The sequence below is a fragment of the Mycotypha africana genome (assembly GCF_025528875.1).
Source record: "Mycotypha africana strain NRRL 2978 chromosome Unknown BDF20scaffold_2, whole genome shotgun sequence".
NCBI classification, from domain to species: Eukaryota; Fungi; Mucoromycota; class Mucoromycetes; order Mucorales; family Mycotyphaceae; genus Mycotypha; species Mycotypha africana.
Genome location: NW_026515726.1, coordinates 228,391 through 241,059, shown reverse-complemented (window position 1 = coordinate 241,059; position 12,669 = coordinate 228,391). Strand labels below are relative to the sequence as shown.

Sequence of the window (12,669 nt, the reverse complement as noted above, 5' to 3'; positions counted from 1 at the left end):
TGCTGCTCCAGAAAGCATTGCTGTTGTTGATTAGTAGATTTGTTCATATTATCTAGAATATCCAACACTAAGGCATTTGCATCAACGGCAATAGAAGCATCATCAATTTGCACCTCATTTTGGTTTTGAGATAATAAGGCCAAGAAATCTGCTGTTGTCACTGCTGCTTGCTGTTGTTGTTCTTGTCTTTGACCTTGTGCACCTTGCCCTTGCTGTACTTGTGATTGATGTATTTGCTGCTGTTGCTGCTGCGTTGAAGCTGGTTGCTGTCCAGATGTCATATTATTCAACATCATTCAGTTAAGGCTTATTAACGTTATTATGGTTCGGGTGATATTGTATGTACACGAGAATAAAGTAGAAGTGAAGACGGATATCTTTTTTTGTGAAAAAAAAAAACCACAATTTACAAAAACACAAATATGAAGAAAAATAAACTTTTTTTTTCTTTTTTGGACTTTGACTTTGTATAGAAAAGGGAGTTAACCAAAAAGAAAAGAATGAATAATAAAAAATAATAAAAAAAGAGGAGAAGATTGGAAAAAAAAGAAGAAAAGAGAAATGATAGTTCACACATTCAAGACAGAAAAATGGTGTGCGGCGTGTGTGTGCACCGTCCGTGTGCGAGCGTATATGTGTGTGTGTGATGAGACCCTAAAAAAGTGAAACCAAAAATTGAGTGTAAAAAAAAAACGATCAAAGTGGAGACGATCATTGACTTTTTATCTTAAACATTTTGCGTCTTTTTACATCGTTAAAAAAGGACGTGCTAAATCTGTTCTGAGACCTTTTTCCTTTGATCGATGGTTGTAAAGTAAAACATTGACTTGATGATCATCAATCCACAGCTTAAACATTTTTTTTTTTTTTAATCAATGAGGTCATGTGAGATCAATATATTGGCTCTTTTACACTAAAAATGTTCGATATGAAATCAGTGCAATCAAGTCTATAACCACTTTTTTTTTTTTTTTTTTTTTTTGTGTGTGTGTGTGTGTGTTTGCACGACTATGTTTAGCATGCATTTTTTCGTTCTTTCCCCATGGGACAGAAATACAAAAGTGCTTTATCAGTAAAAAAGAAAAAATTAATTGTACATGAAGAAATGATATATTTGCAACAGAAGAAAGACACAGAAGAGGGAGACAAGCTTTATACAAATAGGAAAGGATAGTTACAATAGGACAAAATTTTCAAAAGAAACGGGTATCTAAGCCATACGTAAAATCCATTATCAACACTCTTCGATCTTGACTTGCACTGACAATCTTGGTTGCATCGAATGCCACATCAAACACCCAACTAGTATGGCCACTTTGAAAGTTTAGCAAGCAAGCACCCGTCTTTCTATCCCAGACGCGAATACTCTGATCATAACTCGCGCTCACAATTTTGTCATCTTTCAATGCCAATGATCTCACCAAATCTGTATGACCTTCCAGACTCATTCTACATTGACCTGAAGCCGCATCCCAGACCTTGATCGTCTTGTCATTTGAACCACTAACAATCGTATCTCCGTCAAACTGTACACAAGCGAGACCACGCGTATGCCCAGCGTACTTCTTGAGACATTCGCCTGTCAAGATATTCCACATTTTGATCAAAGCATCGCCTGAAGCCGACACCAATCGATCACCTACCAATTGAATAGCATTCACTGGGCCACGATGCGCAACGATAGTTCGTAATAGCTGGCCATTATGGATATCCCAAACTCTGATGGTCTTGTCTTTTGAACAACTCACAATCAATCGATCATCAAATTCGATATCGAGTACACCAGCTGTATGGCCGTGTAACCGCATTACCGGTGCCCACGGAGCTGTCTTTTGCTGAGAAGGTAGGTTTCTTTTCCAAACGATGAGTGTTGTATCAGAAGAACCAGAGATCATGGTGTCTTGGTTAAACTTGAGACAAAGAACACTTCCTTCATGACCATAAAGAGTACTGAGGCATTGATAGGTTCGCAAGTCCCATACCTTAATGGTACGATCTCGGCTGCCAGTGATAAGCTGGGTTTTGTCAAATTGTAAACAATAGATGCTGTCAATATGGCCCATAAGATAGTGGGTGACTACACGACCTTTGGACCATCGGGTATCGAGAATAGTACGCTGTTTGTAAAGTTGGTACCAATCAATGTGGTTGAAAGGGATATGAGCGGGGATTTGCAGGTGCCATTGGCATTGTCGTGGATTGAGGGAAAGGTGCTTCCAGAATATCGTATTGGATCGAAGTAGAGTGTACCATTGTTGGGAGGTTGACATAAGTTGACATAAGCTTGGAATATCATCGACAAGATGCTGTAGGATTTCTGAAATAATTTCGACCGGTAGCTGACTTAGGTAGTCTAAATGATGATTAAAAAGAACATCAACATCAATATGCAAGGATTTTTATTGATAATGTCATGTTTAAATTCAATCATCAAACATATAAAATACCTTTTTTGGGTAATATAGTCATAATGGTATTTTTGTGCTGATTTGATGCTGTTGGTAAAGAATAATTGTGGTATCGGATAATTTGCCTTTTGACTGGCTGTTGTAAGGTTGCATAACAATCTTTATTATGAAGGACAGTAGTGTTTCCTCGGTATTTGTGGAGTTTATCTGTCAATAATTGCATATGATACGGATGATAATGTTGTTTGATGGGTGATTTCTTTTGATATTCTGCCCAGTGGGTATCAAATAAATAAGGGCTATTTTGTTGGAACTGCATAATGGGGGCTTGAGAGAGAGTCATATGTATGGCAATGAGTTGCAAACTAAGTATGGAAGAGGGTATAAAATAGATTAACAAAAGAAAGGGAAAGAAGAAGTCAGTTCCATAATGTAACGTCCTTTGTATAGAGGAGTATTTATACATTCTGAATATTTTTATTTTTTTTTGTGTACAAGTTTTTTTTTTTTTTTTGCGGAGTGCCTTGAATTCCTTCTACAATGACTTAAAACGGTAAAGCAATAGCATTACTACAACAATAGGAGATAGAACAACAACTTTTTTTTCTGATCCCATTCTCCACCCTTCCCCTTCTTTAATGGCCTTTTTCTTATGTTTTCTATATAGATTTTCCAAGCTTTTGTTGTGTCAGGTACGTCATCATCAGTTAGTTTTTATTTTTTTTTCTGTTTAGACTTTTGTTTACAGTTACTTGATAGACATTGACGCGTTTTAAACGGAATAACAAAAAGCAATCATCAGTGGCAGGCTGAGATCAAAAAAAAAGCTGTTATTATGTAAATACAAGTTGTGTATAAACAACAATAATGACTGAGATGAATACTTGATGGTGACAATGATAGGGATCCCTTAGTACTAACCTGTTTATTCAGTTTGTTTAATTATTAGGCATCATTATAAAATGACGGAATTGATAAAGTAAACTACTACAGTAACAATCTTTCATTTTCCATACACTACTTAATTAGGCAATGTCTTTTTTTTTTCTTGCTTGCTTTTTCCTTTCATCTCATATCCATTATCCTGTAGTGTGCAAAAATAACAAGAAAAAAGAAAACCGCTTGTTATCTTACATCTTGCTGCTATAGATATTATGTTTGTCACTCTTCCTCTGTTTAGTCTATTGTTTTGATGAGAATATGTAGATTATTGTGTGTATGTGTAAAAGATTCATTAGAAACGCCCAGTATTTTTTGTGCTCAATTAAGTTAGTATTTGGAGTTGTACAACAAAGCATAAAATATTCGGATGGGCTTGAAAACTGCTGTATCTAATGGTAAGGGTTCTTATATCAGTGTATGTGTATATTTGTATATACCGAGTATAAGCATACATAAACATTGAAAACATACGATGCCTGTTGACATAATTTTTTTGGCGGGGTTTCCTTATAGAAAAAAAAAGTGATGCGGGCAAACGAAAAAATAAGGGGTTTTTCTTTTTTTTTGTTATGGCAGAAGCCAAATCAAGTAAACACAAATACCAAAACATTTTAAAGGTTGTACACACATCTAAATAACTGTGAAATCAGTCTTTTTGCCAAACAGAGCTTACACATTGATTCGGTAAGATTTCTTCGATGTAACAATGTTTTATATGCGTGTAATTGACAATACAATAATAATAATAGTAGCAGCACGTAAAAGTTCAATTGCTTTTTTCTATATGACGTGATGCTTTTATAAATTAACTGCCAATGGTTAATCCTTCAATATCCATGGTTTCGTCTAATAACGCCTCTTCATCTGCTAACATTTTTTCTATTCTAGCTTCTTCTTCCGCTGACACTGCTCTCTCTGTAGCAGCCCCTTCTTCTTCTACTACCTCCATCTGAGCGTCTTCTGATGACGGTTGTTGCTGTTGTTCTTCTGCATATTGTTTACTTAGCTCGTAGTACTCATTCGGATGTTCAATAGTATCAATCTTCTGCTTCATATTGGGATGTAGGAATTCAAAGTGTCGTGTCAATGCAACCTGATAATGTTTATTACGCGACAGTTCTAAAATTTCTTGCACTTGTTGATTATTGAGACCGTCTTTCCTCAGAGCTGCTTCCAGGTTCTGTGGCGACCAATGTTTGTAAGGACAACCATGATCGTCGCCCGGTCCTGGCTGGTTACTTGTTATAATCTTCATACAACTGAACGGTTTATAATTATGACGTGAACCCTCCAAACCATACATATGTCGAATATTATACTGATACTCTTTTCTGAATTTGTCATCTGTAATCTCTGAAAATGCCTGTCTCCAAAAGATTAGCGCCTCTTCCAATGGTAATCCAATACCCTTCAAGAAAAGGCCGTACTGTAAACGACCACCATGCTTTAAATGTTTCTTGGCGCGCAACACGTTATGTAAATGGCGCATGCCCAACGGTGCGTGCGCTTTCACCAGTGCATCCACTTCACTCGCTTTAATTTTATGACCATCCGATCCGGCGTCCTCCCCATTGTACATTTTGCCCACATATTGTTTCTCGACATTTTGAAGAATAGGTTTCAGTCTATCGTCTTCTTCTAATCGAGGCAAAATCTTACTAGTCGCGTTCAGAGCGCGCTCGAGGTAATTTCTAAACTCGGTCATCACTAAATTGACTTGTTCTTTCATTGGAACGTAGGCTTTACCACGTTTGACAAAGACAGAGCGGGTGCCTACAAGTTCGGGCACTTTCCAAAAGTCGACTTTGAAAAACGTTTCGTTTGTAACGTAGTCATCTGCATTGATGCCTGGTTTGCATCGAGAGCAGGTAGTAAGCTCTTTTCTTAGGCTTTCTTTTTCTTCCATTGAAATCTATTTCAAAACTCATTCGAGTTTAGTAAGACATTCACCTTTTTTTTACTTGCTTTTTACTACTCTCCATGAATTTACCATTTCCCAGTTCAGGTTGAGTGAAGCCAAAAATCGTTTTTTTTCCTCCATGCTTTCTTGATCAAAACGAATTTTGAATAATGCCAATTCTTGATTCACAAACCATTTACGTAGATCTAAACTGTTAAATCAAAACAATCAATGCCTCGCTCCAAATTTCAATATTTATACATATCCTCTTCTGTTGACATTGAAAGAAGAACACATATTACGAGGACATACTTTCGACAATAGGCCATTCTTAACACAAAATGACTGATATGATCTTTACGTCTTTCTATATACAAATCTCCTGATTTAGACAAGTTGGAGTGCAATGGTAAAAATTGCTCGAGTGTAGTTGCTATTTCAGTTGCTATGTCTTTGCGACGAATAGCTGCGTTATCAATCGCTCTGAGTACTATATAAATATCAAAAGAACTACAATAAGTTTCGTCGTCTTCTTCTTCTTCTTCAAGGCTAATATCGTTTTTCTGTATAATTTCCAAGTAAATCAACAGATGAAAAATCTGGTCCATTACCTTGTAATCGATCGAGAGCAAAAGTCTCAAATTCTTCAATGGTGATTTCAGATGTCGGTACCTTTAAATAGAAATTCAAACGAAATGGGTATTCTTTCAGCAGCTCGCTATTGTTCCTTCCCCCTCTGTTGCCGAAGCGCTGAGCAGCGTCTGTTGCTGCTGCTGCAAAGCGATTCACTTTTCTCGTTTTGAGCATGTCTTGATGTGTGATCGATGCGCTGTAGCCTAAAAAAAAATAGGGGTAGGAAAAAGAGATGGTATGAAAGAGAGACGCGAGATCGCGACAAAGAGAAAAGAAGAAACACGACTCAATAATTTTATAACCCCCGATCTCCAAAAAAGAGAGAGCCTTTTTGCACCACATGAATTTTGATCCATTTTTCGTTTCTTCGCTCATCATCGATGCATCAACTTATCAAGTCTGAATCGCTCGTAACCAAAAAATGCCCAGTACTGTATAGTTTTTAGCATTGGCATCCAATTAAATTTCTCTTTAAGTAGCTCCCATTTCGTAAAGTGCGTGTACACTTTTAAGGGACTTTTTAAGTTTCTGATTATCAGTCTGATACTGATCATAATTTATTTTTTTTTGGAATATCAATGAAAGTTACTTGCTGAAATACGAGCAGTGTTTTTATTGAAAAAGCTACGATGCCTTGTAGCAGTATGACTTTGAACAGGCAGTAAATAATTTTGGATTTTTTATTAGAGGCCAAAAGCCTTTCAACTGAAAGGTAGCGATAAAAGGTTCTCCAAATCTGTCAAGTTAAATCTCAAAATAGCGTCCATGAATATATTAAAAGTACAACAAAATATAATCCCACAAGCAACGATCAGTAGAACAACAATTTTGGAACGGAAAGACTGTATTAGCATTCAACAAAGAATTAGATATTAATGGGCATAATTATGGTTTTGTAAATTATATGGTATAAAAACGTTTAAAACGTTCAGGATGAAATAATCTATTTCAAATGTTTTACTTCCTTATCGCTGCTTTCCAATCGCGCTTCAAGTCTTCAAATTCACTTTCTCGCTCTGCAAACTGCATCTTCAATTCGATCAGCATGGTTTCTGTCTCGGTCAGCTGGCTCGCTAGAGCCACGTTCTTTTGAACCAACTGGGCATTTTCTTCTTCTAGCACTTTGACACGCTCATCGAACGATTGATTCACTCTACGTTTATATTGCTCAAACTCAGCTCTCACTTGTGCTAATTCGTACCGTAATTGCTCTTTCTCATCTTCTGTACGAGCCATATCCATTTTACTGCTGATGACTTGGTTGGTTAATTCCTGATTTTCCTGACGCAAAGCTTGTAGAGTGCCCTCAACAGATCGAATATGCTCAGAGAGTTGACCGTTGATACGACGAAGATTTTCCTCTTGTGTCATTGCCGAAGTAGAAGGCCTTTGAGAGGCCATTGACATTCTTGCTCCAGCCACTGTATTGACCATTTCTGTTTCATCGATCACGAGGCCACCTACACTATGCTGCTGTTGTTGGTTCCAGTATTGTTGCGCCAATCTTGCCATGAATTTTGGTGGCAACTCCACTCGATAAACATCTTGTACAAACTGGTCAACATCCACTACGACTGCACCCTCTTCGGTAGCATGGATATAGACAGAAAAAATGTCATGACACAAAAAGCTTACCAAACGCTCAAACTTCATTCCTAATAACTTGTCTTGGTTCCGTATCACCAAAGCCAATGCGATTTGGATCAATATATGTGTACCCTCTACCAACAGCAAATCCATGATGCGGAACAAAAATTCCATCCATGGTTGAGAAAAGACTTGTTTTTGTTGTTGTTGGTTACAATAAGAAAATAGAGGGATGAACCATTGAGAAGCATACATGGAGGGTGTGACCCCTTCTCTTTCTAAATGACGATGCACAACCGGTAACTTTTGCTGAAACACGTTGTCAAATTGATAAAGATGTTGATGTAGTAGGTCCATATGTGGTGTAAAATGGCCTCGTAAACCATACTTGCCCATAAGTTTGACCAGGATGCAAAACGCAGCGTATTCCATTTTGTCTTGGTTGCTTTTTTTACTTTTATGCCCAAATCCATTACCTTCTTCCTGCTGCTGCTGCTGCTGTTGTTGTTGTTGTTGTTGTTGTTCTGCTATACAGGATACATGTATTAAAAGACAACCTATGATATGAGATAGACCTTGGCAATATCCCACTTCTTGATCAAAGAGACTGTAGGCTTTTGCGACATTGAATAAAGATCGTCTCCCTGTTTCTGTCTGAAAAAATGGGTGTCCCGGGAAAGTACGCGGAACATCTCTTTGAATTTGTTTTTCAAAATGACTGGTGCTTTTTCTAACTAATATATCTGTATAATAGGCCATGTTGTCACTATCTTTCATTCTAAAGGTTTGATCAGCCGATTTAGAAATTATTTGCCATAGATAGCCGCGAAGTAGGGAGGGTATGCCGTGAATAAGATGTTCCTGTATTTTATCGTACTGATTTTCAACTATATCTCCAAAGTTATGGATGACCGACTCCCAGAAGGCTAGAAAATCAAGTATTTCTTCAAATTAGATAGACTGAAATGGCCATTGGTTTTCCAAAAAAAAAAAACAAAAACAAAATAAAAACAAAAAGAAAAGATCAAAAAAACTTACTCCAATCTATATGACTCTTATCATTGGATCCTTGATCTTGCTCTTTCAGTTGCTTTAGATAGGCTAAAGCGTCTTTCTTCAACGCTAGATGTTCATCTGAATCAAGCTTATGCTCTTGATGTGACAAACGTTTGTAACTGGATACAAGTTGATCAAAGCTTTGTTGCTGCCCTATAGCCATCATGCTTCCATTACTATTGCTGCTCACTACGGGTGACATAAGAGAGCTAGTAGGTGAGTGAGGTGAGAGAATAATAGATTGTCGATGTTGCTTCACGCTTTGTCGCTGTTGATACGATTGTGAAGGACGCGCAATGTAGGAATCAGTTCGAGAGGGTAATGATGCAGTAGAATTACTTCTTTGAACAGCAGCTGTAGATGAAGAATGATAAAATGGGTTTGTCATACTGGAAAAGATACTCCTTCGGTGTGGATTGGTTTGATTTCCATTATTACTCTTGCTACTGCTTGGATGAGTATACTGTTGCTGGCGAGTCTGTTGATTTTCCTTCTGATGCTCTTCCTCATCCATATGTAAATTGCGCAAGACAGATGCTATAGCTGAGACAGGTGCTGTTTCTTTTTGAGCGTTATTCTTATTCAATGACTCAGGCGGTGATTCTAACATGGTTTCAGAAGGTTGATTGTTTGACGATAATGACAACTGTTTTGATTCGTCCATTACACTTCTGTTTATAGTGGTATTCGTGGTAGTAGTACTATTTATAGAAGAGCAGACATCTTGTTCTGCGCTTGATTTCAGCTTATCTTCTTGCAGGTTGAACATAGTAGAGGACTGAGGAGAGGTAATATGCGTATCAATTGAATATCTATCGTCGTCATCACCGTCATCATCATCGTCATACTCATCATCATCACACTCACTTCTGTTATTTGCTGTTGTTGTTGTTCTAGCAGTGGTGGTAGTAGTAGTGGTGGTCGTGGGTGTCATTGAAGTAGTTGTTGATATGGGCGAGAAATTGGTTCTTGTCGCTCTTTTGATAACAACATCTTCCTCGTCTTCATTATCTAAGCTATCTTTATGCTGCTCTTCTTGATGTTGTTGTTGTTGTTGTGGATGGCCAACAGAAACTGGACTGTAATCGCTCATCGAGCCGTCATCGCTCGACTCTTCATCGTCTGTTCTGACTTGTATTCTAAATCCGAAATGATCCATATATTCTTTGCTATTAGGGTTCAGAAGTGCATCGTCGACCACATCTAAATCGAATTCAGTAATGTCATAACCTAAATCATCATGCTCGTCCTCTGAGTCAAAGGTTGAGTTTGTAGTATTATCATTCTGATAAAGGTGATGGTGCGTGGTGTTGTTAGTCGCGGTGTCCATTGTTACTATTGGATCATCCGTGGTAAGTTGTTCTGGTTGTAGTTGCTTTTCGTTTGGATGATGTTGTGGTAGAATAGTATTAGCTGCTGTTGCAGAATCAACTACCTGTGTCGTCATACTATCATGCAAAACAACCAAAAAAAAAAAAAAAAAAAAAAAAAAAAAAAAAGGAAAGGGAATAGCAGATAAAAAAGAGTTAGTTTGAAATGTAAAAAATGACCGAAAAAGGGGCAACCAATTTTTGGTTTGTTTGTGAAACAAAGTTAATAAATTATCAATTTGCACGAAATTGTCAATTAGAAAGCGGGTTGATGCAATATGTACGTATTTAATATTTTGCAGAACGTCGACATGTATGCAGGCGCCTACGCACAGATCAATAAGCCTTTTCATCTCTTTTACAAATGTCAACGGATCATCTCAATTTTCATTCTCTGCAAAAATGATAATATGGATGGATCATTTTTATTGATCTTTGCTAAGCGTTAGTTGGTGTAAAATAGAAAAAGATGACAAGTTGAAGAAAAAGCAAAACAGGACAGTTTATTTTATTCTTTTTTATTCTCTTTAAATCGCTTAGATGAAACCAATCTAAATGATGAACGATAGTGGTAAGAAAAGTTTGTGTGTTAGTTTTTATCTTTGTGAGGTGCTCTTTTGAAGCTAATCATTTTGGCTTACCTTGTTGGCAACATCAAGAGCATCAACATCAGCAGTCAAACGAACGAAAGCCTTCTTATAACCATCAGGTCTGATCAAAGTGTTGATCTTGGCGGCTTCCACATCATAAAGACGCTTAACAGCATCCTTGATTTGGTTCTTGTTGGCCTTGACGTCAACAATGAAAGTCAAAGTGTTGTGTTCTTCAATCTTCTTCATGGCAGTTTCAGTGTTGAGAGGTTGACGAATGACACGATATTGATCCATACGAGGAGCGTGGTTGATGGACTTACGAGCATACTTGGGAGCTCTGTTCAACTTGAGGGTCTTGGGGATGTGGAAGTGGGTGGAGGTACGGACTTTACGAACAGCCTTACCATGGACACCCTTGAGGGCAGCCTTCTTGGCAGCTTGAGCCTTAGCCTTAGGAGCTAATATAGAAAGTCATCAAAAGAATGTGCATAAACAATTAGTATCCACAATGCAAATGAACACGGGATGTCTCGATACAATAGTGAATGGACATGGTAAGCTCTTTGATTCCGGTGTCTTTATGAATTGCTTTCTGTCAATCTTCTTTGCAGGATTCTATTGTTCCGTGCATAGAACACGCAATATACGATACCACAACAAGCAAAAAATATCATTGAAGTGTTGTTTTGTGTCGTTTCGTAGATGGTGACTAAAATATGTTCAATGCGCAAACACATTGATGGAAATGTAGTGTCTACAATAATGTCTGAGAATTCGCTCATGGTGCATTTTAAAAAACATTGAAGCCATAGAATAATATCCATCCATCGATCCATCCTCAAATCCATGTCCATCCACATCATGTACCGACGCTTTTGTTATTAACATGATTCTTTCTTTTACGGTACCTGAGTTAGCAGGCATTTTTCAACGTTGAAGAGGAGGGAAGAAATAGAACCTCTTGTATGGGCGAAGGCTTCTTTATCGTAACAATGCTTCCTTTTCCCGCTCTTTTTAGCTTCCAGGTGAAAATTGAGGGATCTTCTCAACCCCCCCTTTGTTTATTCAACTAAATGCACACCTTCAATTTGAGGACGTTCGGATCGGACAAATTTATGCAGCTGTGGAGGTTATTTACGTGTGCCTATTGGAGGAACAAACATTCAAACATCTTGGATAAGGAAAGTTATTTTCAACTCGCTAAAGTCGAAAAAAAGTATATGTTGCTGATAGCAACGAACATAGGCTGAAAATAAAGACTGAATCATGTAAGTATGTTTTCTCGGTAAGTAAAAGTCAAATAAATTACAATGGTAAGTTGGGATTCTATGCTTTTTTCAAAGTTTAAATCAGCCTATATTTGTTGGATGAGATAATAACAGTCGCATATAAGCGGTAGAGGATAACATTCTACCTCAATCAATCTTTATATAGATGTTATGCACAATATGTATAAACCCATGCACTTGAAAATGATGGGCTAGCGTAGAAAGTATAGCTTGACCAGGTTGTTTTACTTGGGGCGATATCTTGCTTCATCACTTTATAAAGACAAAGCACCCTATGTTGGTTTACGTTATTCACTTTTTTGTACCCTATAAGCAGAGTGCAAATGAATGAAAGCGGATTTTGAACAACTGGCAAATGCTCTATCAGCACAATCGTCGTCTTGTATGTCTATCTTGAACATCCCTAACTAATTTTCTTAATCGAACGATAAGATAGGCGATGCTATCTTCTTTGGAAGCTTACCATTCGTCTTTTCTCTTTTCAGTAGCGAGCTGAGGGAAACTCGTTTTCAATTTTCCAGCGTTAGTTAAAAGGTCTATAGTGCCGGAAAAGAGCTATACAACCGATCCATGAGTCGTCTTTCATCGACCTTTTCGACTTTTTGATTTTCCCTTGGATTGTTTCCAGACAGCACTTTACTATGACTGGCAGTAAACTCATTCGATAGCTTAACGCAGTACTTTAAAGAACATCACAAAGTTTTTCGACAGTAAGACATGATACGCTTTTTGTATCCTTTTGTAGTACATGAACGAACCGCTAGATTGCCTATATCGCGATTGGGTGACAGACACTGTCTCTCTATGCTCTGTATTGATTCTATTCTTGCGTCAGAATTCACAATAGGTTCAAGCTCTCTCGAACACGAAAGCCATCGCTTTTCATTTTGT

At 37.6% G+C, this 12,669-nt stretch overlaps 3 protein-coding genes across 3 annotated transcripts; all 3 read right to left on the bottom strand.

Moving 5' to 3' along the window:
• Window positions 1-1,193: 1,193 nt before the first annotated feature.
• BDF20DRAFT_904489 (WD40-repeat-containing domain protein) lies at window positions 1,194-2,631 on the bottom strand (the record flags this gene model as incomplete). Its single annotated transcript, XM_053083036.1, has 2 exons — window positions 1,194-2,117; window positions 2,542-2,631. 2 exons carry the CDS (start codon window positions 2,629-2,631, stop codon window positions 1,194-1,196), a joined length of 1,014 nt encoding a protein of 337 aa, XP_052938676.1.
• Window positions 2,632-4,155: 1,524 nt separating this feature from the next.
• On the bottom strand, window positions 4,156-9,856 carry BDF20DRAFT_815116 (eukaryotic and archaeal DNA primase, large subunit-domain-containing protein; the record flags this gene model as incomplete). Its single annotated transcript, XM_053077048.1, has 10 exons — window positions 4,156-5,262; window positions 5,341-5,461; window positions 5,563-5,632; window positions 5,862-6,020; window positions 6,891-6,998; window positions 7,041-7,242; window positions 7,336-7,907; window positions 8,079-8,396; window positions 8,509-8,645; window positions 9,390-9,856. The coding sequence occupies 10 exons, from the start codon at window positions 9,854-9,856 to the stop codon at window positions 4,156-4,158; spliced, it is 3,261 nt and encodes a 1,086-aa protein (XP_052938675.1).
• A 576-nt stretch (window positions 9,857-10,432) lies between these two features.
• On the bottom strand, window positions 10,433-11,042 carry BDF20DRAFT_909947 (ribosomal protein L23/L15e core domain-containing protein; the record flags this gene model as incomplete). The annotated part of the gene is made up of 3 exons (XM_053083652.1): window positions 10,433-10,447; window positions 10,538-10,947; window positions 11,027-11,042. 3 exons carry the CDS (start codon window positions 11,040-11,042, stop codon window positions 10,433-10,435), a joined length of 441 nt encoding a protein of 146 aa, XP_052938674.1.
• Window positions 11,043-12,669: the final 1,627 nt, after the last annotated feature.